This window comes from Corvus brachyrhynchos, unplaced genomic scaffold (genome assembly GCF_000691975.1).
Source record: "Corvus brachyrhynchos isolate BGI_N302 unplaced genomic scaffold, ASM69197v1 scaffold14, whole genome shotgun sequence".
NCBI lineage: Eukaryota > Metazoa > Chordata > Aves > Passeriformes > Corvidae > Corvus > Corvus brachyrhynchos.
The window spans coordinates 3458843-3484416 of record NW_008239110.1 but is presented as its reverse complement, the minus strand read 5'-3'; the positions used below and the strand labels follow the sequence as shown (position 1 = coordinate 3484416).

Sequence of the window (25574 nt, the reverse complement as noted above, 5' to 3'; positions counted from 1 at the left end):
TCTCTGCACCTTACTTTCCTGCATGGCTTTTCTTCCTGACCTTCAGGACTCTGTTACTCTACTTGTCCTCAGTCACAGGTATCTAAGTTTCAGTCCTGGTTCCATTCAGTGCACTTTGGTCCTTTGCCGTTTTGTCTGTTTATGACAGTTTTAACTTGGAGTGCCTTTGGCATTCTCTTATCGTCTGAAACCTCTCTTCCTTTTTAAGACAATAATTCCTGTTTTCGCACTGCTTTTGAGAGTTTTCTGTGTAAGTCTGACATGACTATCTGTTTTAACTTTTCTTTCACTAGCTCTGGTACTCAGGGAAACTCTAGGAGTTGGACTTGACCATCCATGGGTTTCCCTTCCAGCTCAGCTTATTCTGTGATTCCTTGAAAGTTCATTTTCTCACTGAGCTTGGTGTTTTCAGTTCACAGCAAAAACTGGCTGTTCCATGGAAGTTCTGACACCTTTCTGTGCTTCTCATTGCCTGCTGTTTGTGCAGGCATTGAGATTCAAGGTGTCAGTCCATAAATACTGAGGAGACGTCATGGCTTTGCAAGAAGTGGTTTCACTATGCAAGGAACAGCTTTTCTAGTGACCAAAGATACCAAGTCTGTTGCAAAGAACTTGGATTTTTGAAGTGCTATATGGCATTGAAAGCCTCACCACAACATCACAAAGTGAATGCAGTAGTAGTAATTGTACAAAATTAGCAACAACTCAAGATAGTAACAGCAAACCAGTAGAGATACAATAAGCCTCTTCTGAATTAACATACTAGAAATCTCACTACTGGGATGAAAAACGTGGATGAAAAATAACAATGAACATCTTTATACAAACCATCTATTCTTGTTGATGCACTGAGTGGTGATTTTGAACTGCCCATTTTGTGCTTGTTTCAGTTCAGTTTTTTTAACCTTTTGAAGAAAGTGCTTTTTCAAGTACACTGTTAGTTTCTGAGCTTTTACTCTTCTCATTTTCAGCTAGTTTTTTAGGTTTGGCTGGATTGTGTTCTCTTCTGCTTTTGCAGTATTGTCTCAACTGCATCTGATATACCTGTCACAAGCTTTTACCTTTTATCTTTTAAAATTAAATGAATGTGCAGAATACAGCCATTTATAGTTGTAACATTTTTAATTAGTCTACGCATTGGGTGGTTACTGTGCAGTTTTCTGGAGATCAAGATTGCTTTATTAATTAGAATTTATGTTCTTAATTAAAATGTTGTCTTACACCACTGGTTCACATTTAGTTCATTAGAAATAATTCTGAAGTGTTTTTAAAAATTTTGGAATAATTTCTAAGTATCACCTTGCACAGATTTTTAATACTTTACTCTTTTAAATCAAGATTTTTGTTGTCTCAGATCAGAAACAAATTATATTCGAACTTACATAGTCCAAGCTGGTTCTGTGATGTATGTTGCACATAAGGCATTCACTTTGTCTGTAATTGTTCTCTATGAACAATAATTGACTTGAACTTTGCAGTACTAAGAAGTGTCATCTTGTTTTTCTGAGCTATCTTAAACTAAAAAAGAAATAGAGTAGTTAATTTAAATCTATTATATTAAATTGTCAGCAGTGAACTTGACAGGTATTAATTTCATCTGTAAAAATGATGGATTAAATTTCTTTATTATCAGTTTTCCAGCTGTTATTTGGCTGCAGAAGCCGTGTGAAGATAAAAGTTTAATAAGCTTAGTTACTGGAGCTGTTGACAGTGCTTTTATAGCCATGTCTTGAGATAAGATTTAATAAAACAGTATTTTCTTCAGAGGTCTCTCTGGAACTTAGTACCTTGAAAATTAAGCTTATCCTAATATCTTTTCCTGGGTGGAACAGTGTTTATAGCATGCTTTGGACAAATAACTCTGAGAAGTTACAGGATTTGTTAAAATGTATTCTTCATCTAGATTGGGTATTTTTTTCTAGATTTTCATTTTAGAGCTTGAAGAGTTTATTTCAGCCTGAGTTTTTGTGCCTCTGTAACTGTACAGGTTGTTTGTCTTCCATCACCTGGTGTAGCTTATTTGCATATATATATGTGTATATATTGCTTCTATACTTATATGTGTGCGCATGTATGAACAAAAATACACAAATATAGAAGGTAAAGTGGCATGGCAGGATAGCTGAATTATGACTGATGATTTTAAATGTTATTTCCCTGTCAGCTGATTAAGTGAAGAATTTAGGTTTTGGATAGTTTGCTTTTGCAGTTTTTGCACAATTAGGGCCCACTTGTATGTGTGGTTTCTTTAACAAAATCACAAACTAATTCAGTGATGGTGCACTATTTTTATGTTCTGCCTCATCATTTATTTATGCTCTTCCTTTACATAATAACTGCTTTTTCAACTTTAAGGATATAATAGTTAATATAATGTTATGCCTGTAGAAATGAAATTTTGTATCTTACTTTAATTGAAAATACTGTATTGATGTGCTGTGTAAAAGATAAGCTTCAAGAAGTGTTTTATACCAGATGTTTCATGTTATTGTCAAATGATATGTATGTACTATTTTCCTCTGTATTTTCTGGTCAAATTTGTTTGACTTTCAGCATTTACCTTGTCAGCTGCCTTTATGAACAGCTGAGGAAATTGCTGGAAATGGATGCTATAACAAGTCATGTATATAAAACCCCATAAGTCTTCAAATAGGGAGCCTTCTAAATGTTTGTGTGCGATGTTTCTATGCAGTATTCTAATTTTTGCATGTATGCTTGTATTTATGTAGTAGTTTGTCTGTATATGTATACTCAGGTGTTCACAATGAATTTATGTAGACTAGAAACACCAGTTTAATATCTTCTCATTAATTATGAGTACATGAGGTGTTCAGTTTATGTCTGCAGTCTTGCACAGCTACACAGATGTTGTAGGTATTGGTAATTATAGCTGTTTAAGGTAGCAAGTAGTACTATTTAGAATTATTCTTCTTCCAATATTATGAATTCTCATTGAATCATTAAAACAAATCAAAAATCAAATTTAATTCCAGATGAGCAACTTCTCATAGCATAAAATTTTATTTAAATGAAGTAATAGATGGTTACAACCTGAGCCAGTTGGCCTTTTGTGGATGACCTAAGCGTTAAGTTGCAGATTTACTGCTTGCAAATGTGGCAAAGGCAGACTTGACCAGTCTTGCAGCCATATGTGATGAGTTTTAGTAGCTCTATTTTAAAAGCTGTTTTTCAGATGTGACACTGCAAACCATTAGCAGTCTAGAAGATTGTGGAAAGTTAAGGCTGTGTATTTCTGTCAGCTCCACATTATTTTTGAAGAATTCAACGACAAGGTTAAATGATACTCTGAAAGACATGTTAAGCATTGTCAGTGGTTCAAAGCTTCTGAAAATTCTTGCCCTGTAGCTCTGGAAGAAGTGGCTCTGTGTGCTTAATTTATCATGATAGTATCAACTATATAAACAAACTACCTGATTTTTGTCAAAACACCTGTAAATTATTCAAAATGTAACAAGGCAGCTACTGTCCATCAAGACCTTATGCCTGTCACAGACTTACAACAGGTGTCACCTGAGAATCCAATGGTAATGTCATTGGTGGGTTCCAATTAGAAATACACAGAAACATAGGTTGCTGTAGAAAATAAGGTATTTTGAGGAATCCATGAGGATGGAAAATAAATTTTCACTAAGATGCATCAGGAAATTCCTTTTGACTTTATAGTTTTAATCACTTTCCAGAGTATGAAGTTTCTCATTTATGTAATGCTGTGGTGTTGAGAGTTCTCCTTGTGGCTACTGGAAAGATGAATCCAGAATATATTACATTTGGATAATTGCATGCCTTTTATTCATGAGGTATTTATGATGCTCATATTTAGGCCAGGATATTTTGAGAAGGACTAGGTATATAACATGTGGGCTTAGGAGGGAGATTCTCTTTGTTCTAGCACAATTTACTGCTGTTAATAATAAATGCATCATTTAAGTTCTTCATAACTTTATTACATTTCATATTAAAAACACTGCTTGTGCTTGAAAGCAGTTCTTTATTTTTCCAATGTTATAGAAAGCCTGTTGATTAGGACCAAAAATCTGGATAAAGGTCTGTCTTTAAATCAGTACTGATAAAAAATAAATTAGAAAACATGACTGTTCTTTTAACTGTTTAGTAGGTTTATGTTACTGAAACCAGAAGATAGATTGACATGGCAACTTTCTTAATTTTTTTTGCTTAAGTAAAAGTAACAGGAATAGATATAAAGATTTCTCCAGTATCTTTTATGTTCCTTTCCTTTTTTAAAGCCAAATAGAATCTGTTTATCACTACTGACTCCTGGGTCATTTTTGTGTATTATGAACGTTATACGTGTGAGTATAAATAGATTTGAAAATATAAGAAGAGACACGGTGAACATGACAACTCTTAATCTAGAGTGATATTTGTTGAAAATATAATTTATTATACCATAGAAACATATTTTATTATACGAAATCAAAATAGTGTCAAAACAGGACAAAGGGAAATGCTTGAAACAAATTATTGCATGATCTTGTTTTTCTAAAAAAAGATACAGTGAAAAGCTGCTTATAATTTTGAATAATAATTGTCATTCAAGTCCATTGGCATCTGCAAAAATGCAATTGTTAACTACCTAATGACATATATTTGCATAGTAATGGACTAGCTATTCTTGCTTAATTTTATATACAAGAATAGTTTGCTATTGCTATTTCTATTTCTATCCTGTCAATTAAAATTCAGAATAATTTCTACTACCTGTAGAAGTCAGTAAAGTATTGTTTGTTTGTCTTATTTTTAATTTGCCCTCTGCTTTAATTTTCACTCTATTCATTTTTCCTCTGCAATTTGTAATATATTTGGCTAATGCTACAAATGGAAGATAGCACAGATCCTATTATACTGTTCTGAAGCAGGTTTTCTTTAGTGGAAATTGTATATAACTGTTGTATAAAGGCAGAGTCATGAAGTTTCATGTGGCAAGTACTTTTTTCTTGAAGCATCCTCCCAAAAGTGCTGCTGCATAAATGCTGGCTGTTCTTCAATGTAAAGGTTTGATGTCATGAGAGTCTCCTATTTTAATGCTAGAGGCTCAGTGTCACTTAAGGTCCATAACTGTTTTATCCATAGCCTCGAATGGAAATGACACCAAACCCCTGTATCTTTCAGTTTTACGTAGGGGCAGAGGACACAATGTCATGTTTTAGAGGAGCGTAGCTCAGTGCCTCTCTGAAATGCCTGTGCACTGCTACATGCAGCATATGGAACAAAAGGGAGAAATTAGGGATCTGCATCCCTAATTGATGAGCTAAGATGGTATTGAGATCAGAGATGTGATGCCTCACATGACTGAGTGCTGCAAGGGGTGGAAACAGAATCTTGAGCAAGGCTGAGGTTAGGGCAGCAGGAAATTTTCTTGTGAGCAGGGATACCCAGAGCTCTGCCTAGGCATGGATGATGTGCCAGCTGAGAGTTTAGGAGGAGGATTAGCCGGTAGATAGACATAAGCAATGTCATTGTGGGATTTTGCTATAGACACTGATCAGGAATAAAGTAAATGAGGCCTTCGTCAAACAACTAGAAGCAGCTTAATGTTTGTAGTCTCTGGTCTACCAGGGAGACTTTACCACCCCAATATCTGCTGGAGAGACAGCACAACAGAGCAAAACCAATCCAGTAAGTTTTTGGAGTACATTGATGACAATTTCCCAGCACAGATGATTGACAAGCTGATGAAGGTTGATGTTGTGCTGGACCTTGTACTTACAAAAAGCAAAGAACAGGTTGGGGATCTGCCTGCTGGGAGATATTTTGGCTGCAGTGACCGTGAGATGGTGGAGTTCAAGATTCTGATGGAGGGAACAAGGTGGAAAGCGGCACTGTCCTGGGCTGTAGGAGAACACTTTGGCCTTTTCAGAAATCTTGAAAGATCCTATGACAGGTGGTCTGGGAGAGCTAGGGGGTTTCAGGGTTCAGATCTTCCAAGCTCAAGAACAGTCAATTTTGATGTGCAGGAAATCAAGCAAAATGGCCCAAGGCAAGGGTAGATGAGAAAGAAACTCCTGACGAACATGATAAGGAAGCAGACAGGAGGGTAAAGCAGGGACTGGAAACCCAGGAGTAATATAAAGCCACTGTCCAAGCACGCAGAAATAGGTTTAGGAAAGCCAAACTCTCTCTGAAGGTGCATCTGGCAAGGTATGTAAAGGGCAGTGAGAAGGGTTTCCACAAGTACAGCAGCAGCAGGAAGACAGCTAAGGAAAATGATGGCTCTTTGCTGAATGGAGCAGGAAACCTTGTGGCATAGAAAATGCATAACATTGAGCTATTCTATGTCCTCTTTACCTTTGTCTTGCTGGTAAGATTTGCTTGCAGGAATCCCAGAGTCTCTGAGACGAATGGGAAAGATCAGAGCAAAGACTTATCCTTAGTCCTACCCTTACTGTAAGACAAATGAAAATTAAGAATAAAAAAGATGATAGTATTTCAAAATGTGTGTGATAGAGCAATTTTTATGGATAGATATAGAACATATGAGGCAAAATGAAGGAAGAGCCAATAGGAAGAAAATTAACAATTTCCGATATAATGTCTTCACCATAACTCTACATAGTTTCATGAATGGCATAAAGCTCAGCTGGGGGAGGTTTAGGTTAAATGTTAGAAAAAGGTTCTTCACCCAAAGGGTGGTTGGGCACTGAAACAGGCTCCCTGGGGAAGTGGTCGCAGTACCAGCCTGACAGAGTTCAAGAAGAATTTGGACAGTGCTCTCAGGCACATGATGTGATTCTTGGGGGTGTCCTGTGCAGGGCCAGGAGTAGGATTTTGATGATCCTTGCAGTTCTCTTCCAACTCAAAAGAGTCTGTGATTTATAAGAAATAAAAAAATTAGATGGGACTGTACAATAAAATATTTGCTAGGATAGTCACATTTTAAGTAAATATACATTTCCACGTTAAAAAAAATACAGAAATTGAAATTATAGGGCACATGTCTTTAAGAAGTAGTATTATTGCAGATAAATAAATGAGCAAGTGCACATTACAATAGTAAAAATATCTGCACAATGGAGTTGTTACCCCTTAAAACCCAGTATGTCTAAATAGAAATGTAGTTAGATAAATAGTGATGTTAAATAGATATTTTAATGAGATTATTAAGACTTAAAAAAAAAAAATCCTAGGTTTTGTTTAAACAGGGATGAACAGAAGTAATTTATTTGAGTGAATAAATCAAAATTTAGAGAGCAATTAATGGTAATCTATGAAGAGTTCAAAATATATCACCTTACTGTTTTGATTAGTTTATGAAACATTATATATTTCTTTGCTATTAGTTAATATTTTCTGTTAAAATATTGTATGGTATTGTGTAGCTTTGTTTTTCAGCACAGTTTCCTAAATATTTCTCTTGAGCATACAGATGTTTTAATGGTGAGTGTTGCTGAAAAAATTTTTGGCATTTTTGACTTCTCAACCTGAATGAAAATTCCTATATTCCAATCCACATTATTTAATGTTATGTGGTGAGTAAATGCAGTCTGCTTTTAAATTGTGAAGAATTTTTGTAGAAAAGAAAGAATATAAAAATGTCTCTTTAGCACTAGTCTATAGGCAGCTTAATAATCCTCCAGTTTTCTGTAGTGTAAAAGAAGATCTTAGTACACATGCAAATTATTTCAATATTTCTTTTAAATACAAGATGTACTAACATTAACTAAAATAATTAGAAAGTAAATTAAAATTCTCTTGTTGCCTTGGTAAGTGACAGCCTGTTCAGCTTTTTCCATTCCCATGGTGTTGTTTAATATGCAGAAAGGTTTTAATATGCAAAATACAAAAATCTGCTAAAGTAAAAGTAAGATTTCTGTATTAACCTTTTTAAGCTTTAGTATAGGTCAACTTATGAAATTTCTTATTTCACTGCTGTTCTTTTAGTTTCTAGTTCTGGGTAGTTGTTCATGAGTTACTGGATTTGGTGAGAGGAAGGGGAGATCACATTTATACACTGCTATGCTATCAGTTAGATCTGGTAATCAAGATATCCTGATTTATCACCATTTTTGATCAAGAGCCATTTGTGAACTGTGTGTGTTGTTTTCATGTATTTTTTGTATGTAATATACTTTTCATTCTGTAAATGTTGGGCACTGCAATTTTGAACTGTATCTTGGCAGTTAGGGAGAAATCACAACGCAAGACAAAAACTGTTTTATTACTCTTTGGAATAAGGCTGCATGTTAGTGAGTTTTACTTGGTCTGTAAGATGGTTCCATTTAATGATGTGGAGGGAGATGTTTTTAACATAGATAGGTGTATTTAGCAGTCCTTGGGGAAAAGTGTTGAAACCTTGTTAGGAATTGAGTTTTGTAAAACACTTGGAGGAGTTTTCATGCTGACCTGAAGGCAGAAAATGTTTGGACAGATTAATCTGTTGATCAATATCCCTAACTGTTCATTTGCAGCAGAAGTAATACCCAGATCAAGAACCACATAAAAGAACATATTGTAAGGATTTAGCTGTGTGAATCCAAACAGTGTCTTGAGGCTAGAATATAGATACTTGTTTCTTTACTACATAATTAATATCAATATTGAATTAAATAAATTCATTCTTTCATCTTAGTTTCTTTGAAAGGTATGATGCAAAGTGGGTGGCAAAACCTAGGCCTTCTCTCTTCGAGGAGAGGTATTCAGTAAAAGAGAATTGCTGAACTCAAGCAGTCAAGTCACCAGCACTTTTAATAACAAGATGGAAAGATAAACAGCATGTTTCCCCAGAAAAATGATGAACCTTTTTAAGGCTATCATAGAGAATATCAGTTTGAAATATGTATTTTCCCATAGCAAAAGTTAATGCAAGCATCTTTGCTGTCCAAGGCAGAAGAAATGTATTTCAAGATTATAAATTTTTAGTAATAATAGCACACTTGTCTGTGCTTTGGTGATGCACTAACATATTTCATAAAGATTGAAACGTGGAATATGCAACTCTTTGGGGAATACAAGCAGTTCCTGCTGTGAAATTTTAAACAAAGTTTTTGGTGAAAAGGTTTGATTTGTTTTATACATTGAGAAAATTCTGAGGAGGTAACCTAGCTAGAGACATTTGCTTTCTCTTTTCTTGTATATTTTTTATTATTTAAAAGCTTTGGTTTTAGGAGAGCAGCAGCAGACGCTTTCAGCACTAGGGCTATATACACCAGAGCTAGCTTTGAACTGCATAGTACAGATCTAATTACACAGCTTGTAACTGTGGAACTGCTTCTCTCTCTTCTAAATTACTTTTCCTAACTTATTTGCATAATGTAATGCACAGAGATTTTGCCACTGAAATATAATATTCTCTGACACAGTTAGGACAGGATAAATTAACCCTCCTAAGACTATATTGCTGTCTTACAGTATATTTGATAAATGTTTACTGACTTCATTGGGGAAAAAGCATTCAACAAGGTGTTATATGTCAATTAAAATAGGGATGGTTCTTTAAAAACATGTGGTGATGTACAGAGATTACAAGATGTAACAAGATGCACAGAGATTGTTGTCTGTCTGAGAAGTTCTTTTTTTCGGTCAACAATTTTGCAATCACTTTAAATTTTTTCAGGTGTTGATTTGTGATCACTTAATACAAAAAAGTCAGTGAATTCAGATGTGCATTATTACTTTAAAAACAGTGGGAAAGAAATACTGAAGAAACTTGCTGCACATCTGAAAATTAGGTGACTATGAGAACTCTAGAAAGGCTTCTGGGTAGAGGACAGTTTCACAATGCTCGTTTCTTAGTTATTGTGTGCATACTAAGGTCTTAGGTCTTTCTGAATGAATGACTGCTATGGTGTCAGATATTGTCATACATGTAGGCAGAAGCTTTAGAAATCATAATAGAAGTTGTATCAAGTCTGTACCAAGCCTCTGCTAACTAAAAGCAGAAACATATGGTTTTTATTGTTTATACTTGCTGAATTTATTGAAATTTATTGAGTATAAGAGACAGAAGAGAAAGGGAACTCAGAACATAAAATGCGAAGTGGTCCTAATCCATCTGTCCCACTCCAGTTCTTGAAGCATGTATACTGTGTCCCTCTGACTACCAAAGTTTCTAAAGCTCACAGGATTGTTTCTAGACATATATTATGACAGGCAGTAATCAGAAAGGAATATTTTAGTTATTTTTAGGTACAAGACTCCAACTCTGTTTTGAGGACTCTTGACAGTCTCACCAGCATGAAAACAAAAGTAAAACATTTCTCTCAAACATTTTGATTAGTGTTTTCATGGCTTTTGAATATTGTATTAATGGCCCTGCTGTTAACAGTGGTGATATGCTTGTGGGCTTTTAACTGTGAGCATTGCACAGTAGTTCTTTTTTGTTTGATTGGTTGTTCCTCTCTCACATAGCTAAGTTGTAGCATTAGAATGTTTATCACCCCACTATTTGCTTTCCAGATTATTTAGGATGTGTCAAATAACACAACTCTCTACATCAATGTTAATCTCACTACTTTTTGAAGATGAACTATCTATGGCCAACAATTGTTCCCTATTTTTAAGGATTTAAGAATTTTTAAAAATTACAACCGTCTCAAAAACTCTCTGAAAATATTAAATAGAATGTAGGCAGCATCATCCTTTAATTGCCCTTAAGTGGCATTAGTTTTCATCAGTATGTCATGTATTAACTAGTTTTTGTCATTCCCATAGGGAATATTTTGTAATCGAAGTGTTTTCATTATTTGATTAAACCTTTTTTTTATTTCTCATTGGCCCTGTTTCTTTCTGTCTAAAGGTGATGGTGTTTGTTCATGCTAGAAATGCTACAGTACGAACTGCTATGGCTCTTCGAGAAAAAGCCAAAAATAATGGTCATATTTGTCACTTCTTGTCACCCCAAGGATCAGAATATGGACAAGCTGAAAAACAGGTAAGTGGATACTTTGCACTGATAGTCTTTTCAGTGTTGGAATTTTTTTTACAAGACAGTCCAGCATGGGAATAGATGCAGCATTTTTGAGCTTCTGGGAAGGTTTTGCTTTGAAACATCATGTGAAGTTGCTGATTTGAATGGGGGAACAGAAGGAGTAATGGTAAAGGAAGGGCAAAGTCCCGTTACTTTCAGTTTGTTAAGATAAAACTGATAATTGTTTTGTTTCATGCAACTTGTACTACTTGACAGTAACCTTCATGTTTGCAGCTCGGGAAGCCCCTAAACCACCAGTTTCAAGGAATATGCCAGTATATCTGCTGAAAGAATATTTCCATAACAATTCTTAATTCTGTGCTGTGTGTGGCATTTATATTTGGTGATATCAACTGAGGTCTAAAGATTAAGTTAGCAGTGTCTTTCTAACATTGAAAAATAATGTTCTTTCTCTTTCCACAAGTGATTTCTCCCCAAGAACATAGGGGAGATACTAATTCACTGTAAAAATTTTAATACATATATGAGATACCTTCTTGCACTGGCAAATGTATTGATAAACTCTTCAGTATTTTGGACCTGTGAATTGAATTTTTTGAGGGTTTTAGGTTCTTGTGTCTGTTGTTAGTTGTAATAAATATGTTACCTTATAATATGCCTCTGAAGAGAATGTGAAAAGATTCATTCAGTCTTAGTAATTATGAATGGAGCACAGATGTTGCAGCTGGTAGAATCAGATTTCTGAAACACAGAGAAAATGTAAAATCAGGATCAAATATGTTCTTTTTTGTCAAGATGCTTCTGAGAGCTATAATAAATATTTTAAAACTATTCTCTTATAAGTTGATGTCCTTATATTTCATAAAATAGTATATTAAAAAGCCCCTCTTTTTCTAGTAGATGCTAGTATCTGCTGCATTATAAAAATAACAAAAAACCTGAACTTGGAGACCCCATGTTTCTACTATAATGCTAATTAATACTGAACTTTTTTTTCATTAGATTTCTTAGAACAAAATCTCAAACTCTTCATTTATTACAAATAATGTTAGTTTTTTAATGCTAATACAAGAAAAAATTAAGTATTGGAAATACTAGTGCTTATTTAGACAGTCAAAATTATTGCTAAAGAAATGAAGAAAAATGTTATGCTTATTTTGGCAGTGCATATTTTGTGAGGTATCTGTCAAAGAATATTCATCCAACTCAATGTGTATGTCAGTGAAAACAGCTCCCATATCTTTAGTTTCACTTTTCATTAATTAATTAAATGAATTAGAAAGCATATTCCTGTATCGACGGAAACCACAAAACTGTCACAGAGAAAAGTTCTAAATCCATTTGGAATATGTGTAATACGAATGTGTTTTGATGTGCTATAATACTTATTACTTGTGGATATAGCAGTAGATTTCATCTCTGAGGCAATGCATCATATGCACCATGCTGGAAGGGACAGACAGGGAAGTGGAGGAGAGGGTGTGTTCTTTGTTAGGTTGATCTTTGTGCAGAGCCCCACGGTGAAACTGGACATGTGCAGCTCCTGTCTGGTTCAAGGCTGGAGCAGGAAGGAAGGGACAGGGAGGTTCTGTTTGAGATCTGTTGTGGAGTATCTGTCCAGGCAGACATAGTGGTTGTGACTTACTAGCAGATACTGGCAGAAGTCTCCCCACTGCATTTGTGACCATTATCTGGGACAGTAGCGTTATTCAGGCAACCCATGAGGTTCTTGGCTACACTGAGACCACTTTTGAGTCCAATCAGGTCCCTATTTTGCTGCTCAAGAATTGGTGACAACCATTTCCCTGAATGGCAAATTTTGTTGTAGTGATTGAGCTCAGTATTCAGAGGAAGGTTGTGATGATAAACAGTGAGACTTAGGACTGTGGTCTTTGGGAGAGCAGCCTTTGGCTTATTTAGAGAATTACACAGTAGAATCTGCTGAGAAGCTTCCATGAAGGAGACAAATCTCTCTGCTTTTACACTGAAGAAATGGCTTGAATAGGGAGGCATTCACCTTCACTGAAAGCAGTGATGACTTGGCATCATGATTCAGGAAGTGCGGAAGAAACTGGGAAAGAGAGAGGTAAATGAAAATGAATACTTAAGTTGTAAGCTTTATGTGCTATTCATAAAAAATGCGAGTAAAATATTGTCACTATATAGGTTTATGTGAAATGAGCTTGTTATTCTAAGCAAACTCCCAAGGGAATTTGAATTCTTATGTGGGAATGCTACTCTTTTAATATGAAAATGTAAGCATCATCCTTTTTCAGGAAAAGCTGTAGACAAGATCAGTACTAATGATACACACTTCCAAGTGCTCTTACAGAGAAACTTGAAGCATGAACATATAATGTGAGAAATTATGGAATCTTTCTCAATAGAATTTTAAAAATTCTTAAGAATTGGTACCCAGAGAGAGAGTGGAAGATGAGGGAAAATGCACTTACAAACCAAGCTTGTGATGATTGTCTGGGAAAGACCAAGAAGTGTGACTCTCAATAACAGAACAAATTTATAACCAAATAAGAAGGAAGAGGTATGAAGACCAGAGTGTCCTGGTTTCAGCCAGGACAGGGTTAGTTTTTTCAGTAGCCAAGAGGGGACCTGGAGGTTATTCTATACCCACTCACATCGTTGCTGGGTGCAGGGGGAAGCGAGTGTCTTCTGGGAGAAGCAGTTCCTTCTGGTCATGTAGGTGCAGTGGAGAGAGCAGTCGGGTAATACCCCATTCCAGCAATCACACGTGGATTGCTCCCCTCTTTCTTGTACCCCCCCTCATTCGTATTGTTGCTGTTACTGTTTGTTTTCTTCTCTCATTGCTGTTTCCAGTAAATTGTTTTTATCTCAGTCTGTGATCTTCACCTTTTGTGCCTTCAGTTCTCTCCAGCCCAGGGAGAGGCTGTGGGAGGGGGAGAACAAAGCAAGAGGTACATGGTTTCCAGACTCTCAGTGGGAGCAGTAAACTGGGGACTACCGTTCCTAAACCATGACATATAGCAGTGAATGAGAGGGAATTGTGTTCTCAAGCAGAGATCACATAACTTTCTTGTGTCTATCTTGAGACTTGCAATGGCTACAAAGAGACAGAAGGACTCATTAAATTCTTCCAGTGATCAGTATATGTCATATGCATATTATTACATGAGTGTAAATTCAGATTATTTTATTTCTTGTGCATGTAAATATCATATAGATATTGGGGGAAAATATTATTGTTATTACTATTGTTATTATTTTATACAAATTAGATACTGCAGTATACTTAAGGGCTCCTTCACTGACACACATAAATAAATCAGTAATGGGAATCCTAGAAACAGAGTTAAAGCCTACTCATACTGAAATCTGTAGCAAAACACCCCCAGTAACTTTTCCCAACATATTTCCATTTGTCCTCTTTCAGGATCCATTCAACAAACAAAGCTAAATTATATTATTTGCACTAAAAATAAAGTATTTTGTTGATTCTGGCTCTGTTATCTAATACCTATTGTCTACAAAAGGAGTTTTCAAGAAATTGAGGGAATATGTGTTCTCTGTTCATCCAAAACTTGCTGTTTAAACTAACATGAATATAATGTATTGAAATAATTATGTCACAGCATGTATCTTTGAGGCATATTTTTATTTATATACAGTTATTTTTATTTATATACAGTTAGCACAATAAAGATACTAATCAAATAAGATACATACATTGCCAAGGCAGCAACTGTGCGTAAACAGCCATCAATAATCATAAAATGAGTAATATGCTAGGAACATTTCACTGAGCAATTAAGGCTCTTGCATATGAAGACTTATGAGTACACCAAAGATTTACGTGATTAGAGCATGTGGTGGGTTGTTATTAAAACTATTACTGTTCAGTCTAAATTTTCTTTTTCTTATTTAGCAGTAAATATTTCTAACAGAAGTAGCTATAATAAGAGTAGTAATGTATGTAATAAAAGCCCTTACCAAAGGGCTTTACAGTTATGCATTTTGTCATAGGAACTTTCAGCACTAATATTTCTGAAGATTTCAAAGTGTAACAGATGAAGACACAAGGCACAGTGAAGTCTAACTGGCCATAAAGAAGCTGGCTATTTTCCTTAACTTTCTGCTTTCTTTCCAATAATCCATCCTGGAATTAAATGCCAGAGGCTGGAATAGCACTGTCTGAAGCAAGTACAATGTACACCTACTTTCAGGTAGCCTGAAAGTTTAGAAGTTTTCTCCTTCAGTGGTAGTTCTAATGCTGGAGAAGTTTACTGGCGAAGGTAAGAACTGTAAGAACTTCAGTACTACATAGATATACGCACAGAGCCTACATTTATAGGCTTAAGTGACTGTCATCAGGAATTATATCTGTACAGTTTTCTACCATTACAACTGTCAGAAAAAAAAAAAACAAACCAACAAATGTTATTGCAGACAACTGTGGTTCTAAGCAGAACAAGTCAGAGTTGTAGAAATACTGCAGGGACACTAATGGATTCATACTTTTTGTGTACAAGAAGGACCAGCTGTTGTGAAATGTTTATAATGTGATGTAGGGAATTGAGCAAGGTACAAAATTCTGTTTGAGCTCCAGTAACAATTTCTAAAATGTTTATAGCCTTGACATGTGTAATTCTTCATGTCTGAATTGGCCTGCCTAGTGCTCTAGACCCAGGATCTTACACTGGTTCTCTTCACTGATTTAATTTTTTTCCCTGAGAAAGTTTTTATTCGTTTAAATAGCAAATTATTGTTAGCGGTAGATCAAGCACTCAGAAAGTCTTTCAATGGCAAACTTACAGTGACCAAGAGAATATACTGGGAAGAGCATTCATGCTCTCCTCTTCCTTAGGCATTTGCTATTCAGAGAAACTGTTGCACTAGACAGGCTGTGTGTCTGACCTGGCACAGCAGTTTTTACACCTTATACTATAAATCAGATACATCTTATGCAATAAGATGAGTACCAACATGATAAAACACATGACTTACAAGACCTTTTCTGGGTTCTTTTTGAAATCCATTCTCCAAACATGGCCTGGTTTCTTTATTCCCAGATATCACCTGTAGGTGAGCCAAGAGGTGGTGTGGAGCTGATCTGTCCTTGCAAGCACTTACCATTCCTTCAGAGTGCTTCTGATTTCCAAATTGTACCTTTAATCAGCATGTTTGTATTTTAAATTTTTGATCACTGGTAAAAAATATCCATAGGTTAAACTGGATCTCTGAAGAACCTCATTGACATTCTGTCATGTGAAAGTTCTTATATACAATTAATTTCTTCGATCATCATTGCCTGATTTTAATCTTGTTAATAGATGAAATTCATTTTATATAGTACTTAATTCCCAATGCCGCACCATATAAATGAAATTTCTGACAGAAGTCTAACTGTATTATATCGGCACTGTGTGATGCAGAGTGATTAATCTAAGCTTCATAATGATAATATCATGTTTGTCTGACATGAGCTATCTTGTATAAATGGATGTTTATTGGCACCGTTCCCAAATTTATCAGACTAGAGGCCATTCAGTCTTGCCATTTCATTTGACATGAAATTAGCAATACCTGACAGAGAATAATCTTGATAATGTAATACAGTCCTTATTTTGTATTCTGTATGCAGTTTTCACTGTAATGGATGAATAACATACTTAGAATCATCTGAAATCCAGTATATGACTTACAAGAATAAGTAATACCCAAATAATGCATGTTCTAGTCTAGACACAGCGAGTGGAAGTGAAGGCTACGTCACAGGATGAACTAAAAAAATAGACTAGTTAAAAGCATTGTATTATTTACTGGCCTTAAAAATCTGAAAGCAATTCCTAATCCTCTTAATTATCTGTCAAACATTTTTAAACTATTAGAAATTAATTTTTAGACAGCATTCATCAAATATTTAATGTGTAGTCATTTGCCTGACATTTAATTACTTCAGAGCATTCCTCATTTTATTTTTGTTTACGGATAACATATCTAATATTTGATATGCCATTAAAAAAACTATAAAAATAAAATGAGGATATGTTTTCAAATACATTAGGCTATAATAAATGTCAAACATATATTGAAGTTTCCTATTTGTTTTATAATTACTATTTTTTTTACTTTTGAAAAATATTTGCTAATTATCTCTCAGAGAAGGGAATGAAGCTCTCTATTTCTTTCATGGGATATTTTATTCAGTAGTCCTGCTTGAAGGTCAGAGACAAAATTCATTATAAGATGTGGTCCTAACAGTTCACACATTAAAGAAAAATGTGTTCTGTATAGAGTGATTCTGCTGTTTTAATGAGCCCTGAGCTGTGGGATTTAGCACTGTTATTCAGATGGACACTTAGATTTTGGGGAGGCCTTTTTACAGAGGGATATATTGTGAGCAATGGAAAAATGCTGCCTTCAGATTTTTTAGCAGTACTCCTAGATGTTAAAGTGTTAACTATTGTAAACTGAAATAAAAAGTTGACAGAAACAATAAACAATTTCTTTTTGCTTTTGCTTTTCCTGACCTTTAAAAAGGGAAACTTCCTGAAGTTTGATGTATATTTCTGTTATTATAATAGTAACTTTTTTACATGTCATTCTAGAAAGCGTATTGTGCAGTTTTAAGTTTGTAGTTCTATTTTCAGTTTGATTCTCTAGGACTTCCATGTGTTGTTTACAGTCTACTGGAATTTTCTAGTGTTTTTATTATGAATCAGAAGATTAAAAATATATGGTATAGGTTGAATTCTGTTATCAACCATATTTCTGAAAATCAGTCTCTTATCCAAGGATTTCTGACTTGTTACCTTGTCTCTCAGGCTCTGATAGTTACAGCACTGAGGTAACAAGTAACAGTCTTCTGCTATCCTGTGAAAAAATAAAATGGACTTTTTTCCCCCCCAATCTATGGGCTTGATCGTATATTCTGTTTTATCTATCATGAGTGTCAGCTTGATATGCAACAATGCTTAGTTTCGTCCTGTTTATCACTGGAAAGCCACCTCATGAATATTTGTTCTACTTCCAGAAGCTGCACCGCATTAGTAATGGATCTCCTAGAAGAAAAATGGGTTAGCAAACCTTTTTCTAGAATGATCTCTGAGGTTGCAAATACAGCTGACAGGGGTGCTGATGTTTTTCTTCAAGGAACTACTAAAATACATTTTATGCTTTTGTACAGAACTTCTCAACTGTTTCAGAGTTATTCAGGTTAAAATCAGTAATGGATTTAACCACTGTAACTATAAGATTTAATGCCTTTTCTTACTAATCCTCCATGGAAATGCTCTGATAAACTCTGGGATAATGTGTTGCCTATAGCATCCCCTTTCACTGTTGACAAAATTTCCTATTAAATACTAAACGTGCTTAGTAAGATCATTTGAAACTGTTGTCATATTTGTAACATGATTAAACTTCTCTCCTCAAATGAAGTCTACCACAGTCTTCTGCAAGGTCGTGCAGTATTTGCATTCAGTAAATTCAGACCTTAAGGTAAATAAATTTGTTTAAATGTCTCATTAGTGCTTCAAAATATGGAAACTGAAATTCAAAGTTATACTGTTTAAAAGAATGTCTTTGATAGGTAATTCTCTTTAAATCTAAGACTTCTTTTAAATGGCTGATTAAAATATACTGAAATTTCTTTCTCTGTGGGATATGAGAAGAATATTAGCCCAATAGAGGTTCCTTGATGTCAGGCTATGACATTGCTTGCTGTAATGAGTAGTTCTAACAAGTTATTTGGTTGATGCTGCAGCCACAGGGGTTTGCACAGTCAGTAGCAGCATATGTGTATTTTTTTTCCTTTAAAATCAGCATAAATGTTGGTATTACTGTAAAACTAACTGATTTAAATAAGTGAATGTATTAAAGGTATAATACTTTTTACTATTTCCCTATGCATTCTTAGCTATTTCTTATTCTTACATAAGCATTTGTGATCTCTGTCTTTCCTGAAATTTTAACTTCATTCTGAGAGAGAAAAGCCATGCAACGTTATTTTTTCCTTTGACTCTGAAAATTTCCTTCAGTTAGCTGCTAGGATATTTTAACTTGTAATCCAGATCAAAAAGAAAAAGTTTGCTGTGTCTTTTCCCAGTTACTAATCGATAGATTCCCTGGATAAGAGGATTTCAACTTGAAATCTCATTCACTGTATCAAGTATATTTGGATATTGAATAGCTATGCTGGTAGTAAAGAAAAAAATTGCAAACTTCTGAGACATTTGGGAGGGAAAAGCAAAAATAAAACCAGTATGATTCTTTTCATATTCACAAGTATGGGGACCAGGACTGCACTCTTTGTACTTCAGTAGCACAGCCTACTACCCACTTTTCATTTTTGCCAGTGCTTGTTTTTACCATGTGTAATCAAGTTCAGATATATATTAAAAATATGTGAGGTATCTTGAGAGGATAAAGCTCCATTTTCTTCATTTTGTTCTGTCATTTAACAGGTTCAAAGGCAGGCAATAGCTGGTTAGTGGTAAGCACTCCAGCAAGAAGAAATAATAGATAGTATTAAAGTCAGCATAAGTGCTCTCTGCCCTAGCCTCTTTTCAGCCCTCCCCCAAAGAGCTTGGTTTCTTCAGCCTGTTTTCAGCTGATTTCAATCCCTAGGGATTGTTCCAGGGGAAAAAAAGAAGGGGGGGAAAAAAAAAAAAGGCAACTTAATTTACTACTGACCCCTAGGTCTTGCTTCCTTTTCCAAAATGTGCCAGTTAGTTCTAGTTTGCAGTGTGTAACCTTATGCAATATTTTCACAGTAAGACTGTAGACAACATTTTTCAGGCACCTTTTCTGTATAAGATGCACCAAACTATGCTGACAAATGGTTCTGATCATATGCAGTTTTAGTATCTTTCTATGGAAATCATATGCTGACTAGAAAATAGTGTTTAAAGAGATCCTAACTACTTAGGAATTCATTTGTCAGGAAATAGTGTAGCTACAGTAATTATTAGTAATGAAGAGTAATGATTGGAAAGTTAATAACAATTTGAAGGGTTTCTGCATTGTATGCTGACAGTCAATGCTACTTGTTGATCAGTTGTACTTTGTGTTTCATGGTGATTATATTGTCCTCCAACAGGCTTGATGCTGTTCAGTGACAGACATTCTTTTAGAAAACATGTTTGATTTCTTCTACAGTAAATAAAGAAAGTAAATTTTACAAGGTCCAATTAATTGTATTTGATTTTAGTTTTTTCTCTAGCATCACACTTGACTTACAAAGATTCATCCCAAAATACTATTCTTCAGGATTGTAAATGAAGGATGTAGTGTGTTGGATTTTTTAAGTGGTTGGTGATTGCATAAAAGATTCAGGCCATCAGAGAACAGCCTTTGTAGTTGTCTTTACTGAAATAAAATTCAGAACAAAACCTGTAGTTCACAGCTATCCTGTAGAATAAATACATGTGCTTTCTTCTAGTGTCTCTTGATGTTTTTCCTTCAGAGTATCACTGTTAACTGACTCTTGCTCCTTGAGATTTCATGTAAATTAATTTTTTTATATTGTAAAACAATATATGTATAGGATATCTTTAAAATGTGATTTTTAAAAAAAAATTAAGGGTTTGACCCATTGTAATTGAAAAATACTTTTTCATAAAAACCTAAGTTGTCAGAAAACATCACTGCAATATTGGAAACTATCTTACACTGTCTCTTTAAAAACATGATTAGAATATGTGCAAGTAAATAGATTCACCATGGTACATTTGGATGCTTGATTCAGTTTTTCATTTAGAAAACATGTTTTTCTTAACAAATGGAGAAAAATATTAAATTTCAATTCATATTCTTGATTTCATTTATTTTCAAAATAATGAAGCTTTTCAAATATTAGTTTCATTATGATTTGATGGAATTGTTTAGGTATGTATGTTGATTATTTCAGTTGTCATCCACTTTCTACTTCCAGCTCCCCCAAATACCATCATGTAGGCAAATTTCTTCGGGCTTTTTAACTGTTCCTTTAGTTTATTTGATGTAGAGTAGATCAGAACTGGGCAGAAGTGGTTTTGCACTGAAGCTGGCAATGACATCTAATTAATAGGAATTGGGAAATAACAATTAAAATGGGCACACACTTTTTTAAATGAAAGAGTAATTAGAAATAAACATAAAGAGGGAGTGATTTCATTTGGATCCACATTCTGGTAATTCCACATCCTGAGATCCAGGAGTACTTTGGAGAAAACAAAATAAGTTAAAAAGTAATTAAGCATACTTCTGGAAAGTTGAGGAGATTTTTTTTAGAGAACTGCCAAATATTTGTTGCCTTATATTTCTTTTTCTAGTCTAAGTTTTATTATGTGTATAGTCAGTCTCTGGTTTTTAGCATATCCTTTATATCTTTTATGGAAGCCTTGGTATCTGCAGGATTAGTTTTATCTTCTTTTATCTTGGTTGTTTTGAATTCATCTTAAGATCCTTTGAACTTGAATTTCAAAAATCAGACAAGAATCAGAAGAATCCCTGCTTGCTGGGAATCATTGTCTTGGAGGAAAGCATTTTGTTGTATAAAGCCACTGCTACACTTTAGAATGTACAGATACCATGACATGTCACCTTTATCAAAGTGAAGTTAGAATTTTGCCTAAATTTGCCAACTTTTGAACAACTCAGTTATTTCAGAACCTTTTTATTGTTGCATCAGAACCAACAGAAACTGATTATAGAGCATTTCCCAAAAAACATAAAAATCTGAAAAACAGTATTTTGATCCCACAACTGAGATTTTTTGAATGAACATCGTATAAATAGGCATTTGGATACATCTTCCTACATGTACCATGTTAGTAATTTTTGGCTCATTTGAGTAAAAAACTACAACTAGAAATTATGTATTATGCTAATGGAAACTAGACTAACAGCATCATGTTTTTGACAAGTGTAGGGTATACACAAGCTGGGCATGAGTGATAATGAAAACTGGTAGTTAAAAAAATTAAGCTTACTGTGTATTGTGAAATGAAAATAAAATCTCTAAAAATATGAAAGGCAGATTTGGAAGCATATAGATTGTGAGGAGATGCTGGAAGAGTGCAGATAGGAAGACAGCAGTATTAGGAGACTTGAGAATTTCTGTGCTTAACTATGAATTCTTAAAAAAATTAATGTTCCCCATCCCCATTCCACCTATCAGACCTTTATCTCTGGACAATACCAATGCAAGTAGATAAGGAATTCATTTTAGCCAGCAAAGCTAAAAAATAGAAAATTTTTAAATTTCTAGAACTTGAGAAACATTAGAACATTGAAACATGTTTGAAGCGTTACTGAAAATGATTATTTGTACGTAAGTTTTGCTGTATTGTGGTGGTTTGCCACCTCTGGAAGAAAAGTACATAAGAGATTCCAAAATTTTTTGCACAACTGGTCTGGTGAGTCTTCTCTGTGACAGAAGGCAGAAATTGGGAAAATGTGAGCCACTTAAACAGATGTCAATATAGGCCAGCCAGGAAATTCCTTAAATACAGGAAGATTTTGATGAAGCTTAACAAGGGTTCTGAAAAAAACAGGTAGCAAATTGTCCATGTTTCCCAGTAGATACAACAGGACTAAAACTAAAATGAAGTTTTCATACCTAAAACTAAGTAAAAAAAAAAAACAACTAACAATCAAAAAATATCTTCAGACAAGAAAAATAAATAGGGCTGACATAATTGTTGTTACCTGGGGAAAGATGTTATGTGTACAGCTGCTGATTGCTTGAACTCAGCAAGACCTGAAATAGTCCACCCTGTACACCAGCAAAATACTTGTGACTAGAAGAGCTTGCAGCATCTTGGTTCTTTTAGGGGCAATGTTTGTGGGTTGCTGCTCAGTTTTCACTTACAATGGGGTTTATTCCAAATAAGGAAATATAAGATCTTCTGTAAATACATAAAAATGTTATTTATTTGAACAATGATCTTTTAAGAAGCCATGTTGATTTCTGCTAACTACTCTGAGGATCTGTCCTTTTCTATAGGGGATGTTGTATGATCTATGAGTGCTAACACTCTGAGATGAAATTTGAATTGCCATGTCCAAAACTGTCATTATTGCTATTTAAGATTATGACCTCTAGTTAGTAATTAATGTGCTAGGGAGTCCTCTCTGTCTTTTTTCTTTTTCTAAATACACAAAAAAAGTGACTTACACATTTGGAAGTTCTAAAATATTGAGAACTGTTGACAAAATGCTAAAAAGCTGGTACAGGATAACAAACCCTGAGGTTCTTGAATTCAGAGTATCAAAAGCATTGCAAGAGCCTTTCAAAACTCTTTGTAATAGTAATAATAAAAGCTGAGGAATCAAAGGCCATTGCATTTTTTTTCTGTGAGGGTACCTCTGTCTTTGATGTGCATGAATTTTGTAATCAAATGTAGATTTCTAGTGCTGTCTTTGATTCCAGTGATCACTTTTTCCAACTATTGTGCTCTGTATGTTTATCAAGGACAACAATCAGAAATCTGAAGTGTTTGAAACTGTTAATACTGTATTTCCCTGCTTTCATTTAAACTGTGGTATTGCTGAATAATTGAACATAGTCCTAGCTGGTTTTCAGTTGAAGGATCACATAGCAAAACATAGTAGAACTAATGGAAAATAGACTGTTGGCTTTGGAGTAAGCCCTGAGGACACAACTTAATACAGCACAAAATAGTGTTTCATAGAGAAAACACAGCACAGTGTTTAACTTTTTGCAGATGTGGATTTTCTGCAGGCTTCTGGAACTGAAAGCAATAAGAAAATGTGAATTTGCCCTAATGATTCAGGGATTTAAAACACTTATATAGATACACCAGTATTGATTATAATTCTTTTAATGATCCCTTACACTCAGAAATTACTTTCTGGACATTTGTTAGATAGCTACAGCTTAGTTTAAAAGTGTTTGTACTGCCTCGTTACATTGAAAACATACCCAGTTTCTTCCTTCATTGGCCTGTAGTTACAAAACAGCTGTAATAGTTAATTTCAGGTATTCTCTTAGATTTTGTTCCTCTGAGGGGGCATATTCCTTGAAGTAACCACCAAGATCTCTTGTCTAAAGAAAATATCCAAGATGATTGTTCTAAGAGACTCCTGTACTTTTCAGAGTGCTATGCAGGTCTACAATTTATTGATTCAGCATCACCTATTTACTGAGTACTGTCAAATTTACTGAGTTGACAGTCATAGCCCTATTTTTTTTTCCTACCTGTTCCAGTTTCTTTAAATTTCAGATTTTCGCCCTTGTGAGGAAAACAGATATTGAATGAAAACAGATATTTTTGTAACAAAAATAATTACAGAAAAGGGTGAAAAATTGCCAGAAAAAAATGCAACTATTAATAAGCTTGTAAAAGGAAAAATAAAATGATTGTTAACAACATAAATAACATAGCTAGAGCATATTAGAAGAAAAGCAAGCTCTGTAAGATACTGTCCATGTGCAAATCCATGTTCTAGGTAGAAGCTTCATAGTTTTCATCATGAAACAGAACTAGTACTGGTAAATAGTTGAGAACTAATTTAATCAAAAGCAGTGTGTAAGTTATTTCAGTTACATATATATGAATTCCAATTATCAAAAGGGCTTCGATTTTGGGAGAAATAAGTGAGTACAGGAAAATGATGCTGTTATAGATTGAGCCTGGAAACCTCTCTGTTGGAATTTAAAGTATCTTCAAAGTATTTTCCTAGTATTGAAATTAATGTGTCTAAGAGTATGGGAGGTGAAACATACCAGTTACAATTTTAAGAAAACAAAGCTAATCGAGTTTTTTGTTTCCTTTTTTGAGTCATGGTTTTCAATCCTGAGTATTGAGAGGCACCTTGTGGCCGTACCGTTTAATGCACTTAAATGAAGCTGAGTCTATGGTCGGTGAACGGCCCTTGATCCCTGTTTCTCTTCTGAGCATTTTGCAGACTGAGAATTAAAAATAACTACATAAATACGTTCGACTTCCAGGCAAAAAGCTTTTTCCAGAGGAAAAGCTCTCTTCTTGACCTGAAAGATGGGTTCTTTACATTTGTATGAAATTTCTAAGTTAATTTTTTTCTAATTCCCTCCTTTAGTCCTTCCTTTTTCTCTTCTCACATACATTAATAGATGATAGTAAAAAATACAAGACAGATGAGATACTAGTGTAGTAATTATAATGTATAATGTACTTGTATGGTACATATACATATGTATAGTAATTTAATACGGACTGCGTTCCATTTTTCTTTAAAAATATATAAATTCTTGAACAGTGCCTATTTTAGAAAGCTGAAAAAAGTTGATAGTTTTAATCAATTATTTCTCTATGCCTGTTAGTCATTGTTTTGATTAACAGAATAACAGTTAATAGGAAATACGAAAAATCAATATCTATATCTTTCAAATTTGCATTTACTCTTACAAAATACATGTATGAAATTAGCTTCAGGCATCAGAAAAGGCATTAGTTGGAGAAAATGCATGAGGGTTAATTGATTACACTTGAACACAGATTTGCCAAATGGCTTTATGAGTTTCTGTCTTTTTTCTGAAGGAGCAATGTCAATATTTATTGTGATTGTAAAGGGAGCTGATGTAAATATGGGAGTTCATCAGTTAAAGCCACAATCTAGATTTCCTTGAATTCGGTTTTCTGTTCTGTATTATAAAGTATATACTGTGTTTGATGATGGAGGTTGAATGAGTGCCAATACTCTACAA

At 34.5% G+C, this 25574-nt stretch overlaps 1 protein-coding gene across 1 annotated transcript in view; it reads left to right on the top strand.

Annotated features, from left to right (window-relative positions):
* Nucleotides 1–25574, top strand: part of ASCC3 (activating signal cointegrator 1 complex subunit 3) — a 255062-nt gene that overhangs the window by 115456 nt on the left and 114032 nt on the right. The window contains exon 14 of the mRNA XM_008637741.2: nt 10775–10909. Within this exon, the coding sequence (XP_008635963.1) occupies nt 10775–10909 (135 nt within the window). The remainder of the gene's footprint in view (nt 1–10774; nt 10910–25574) is intronic.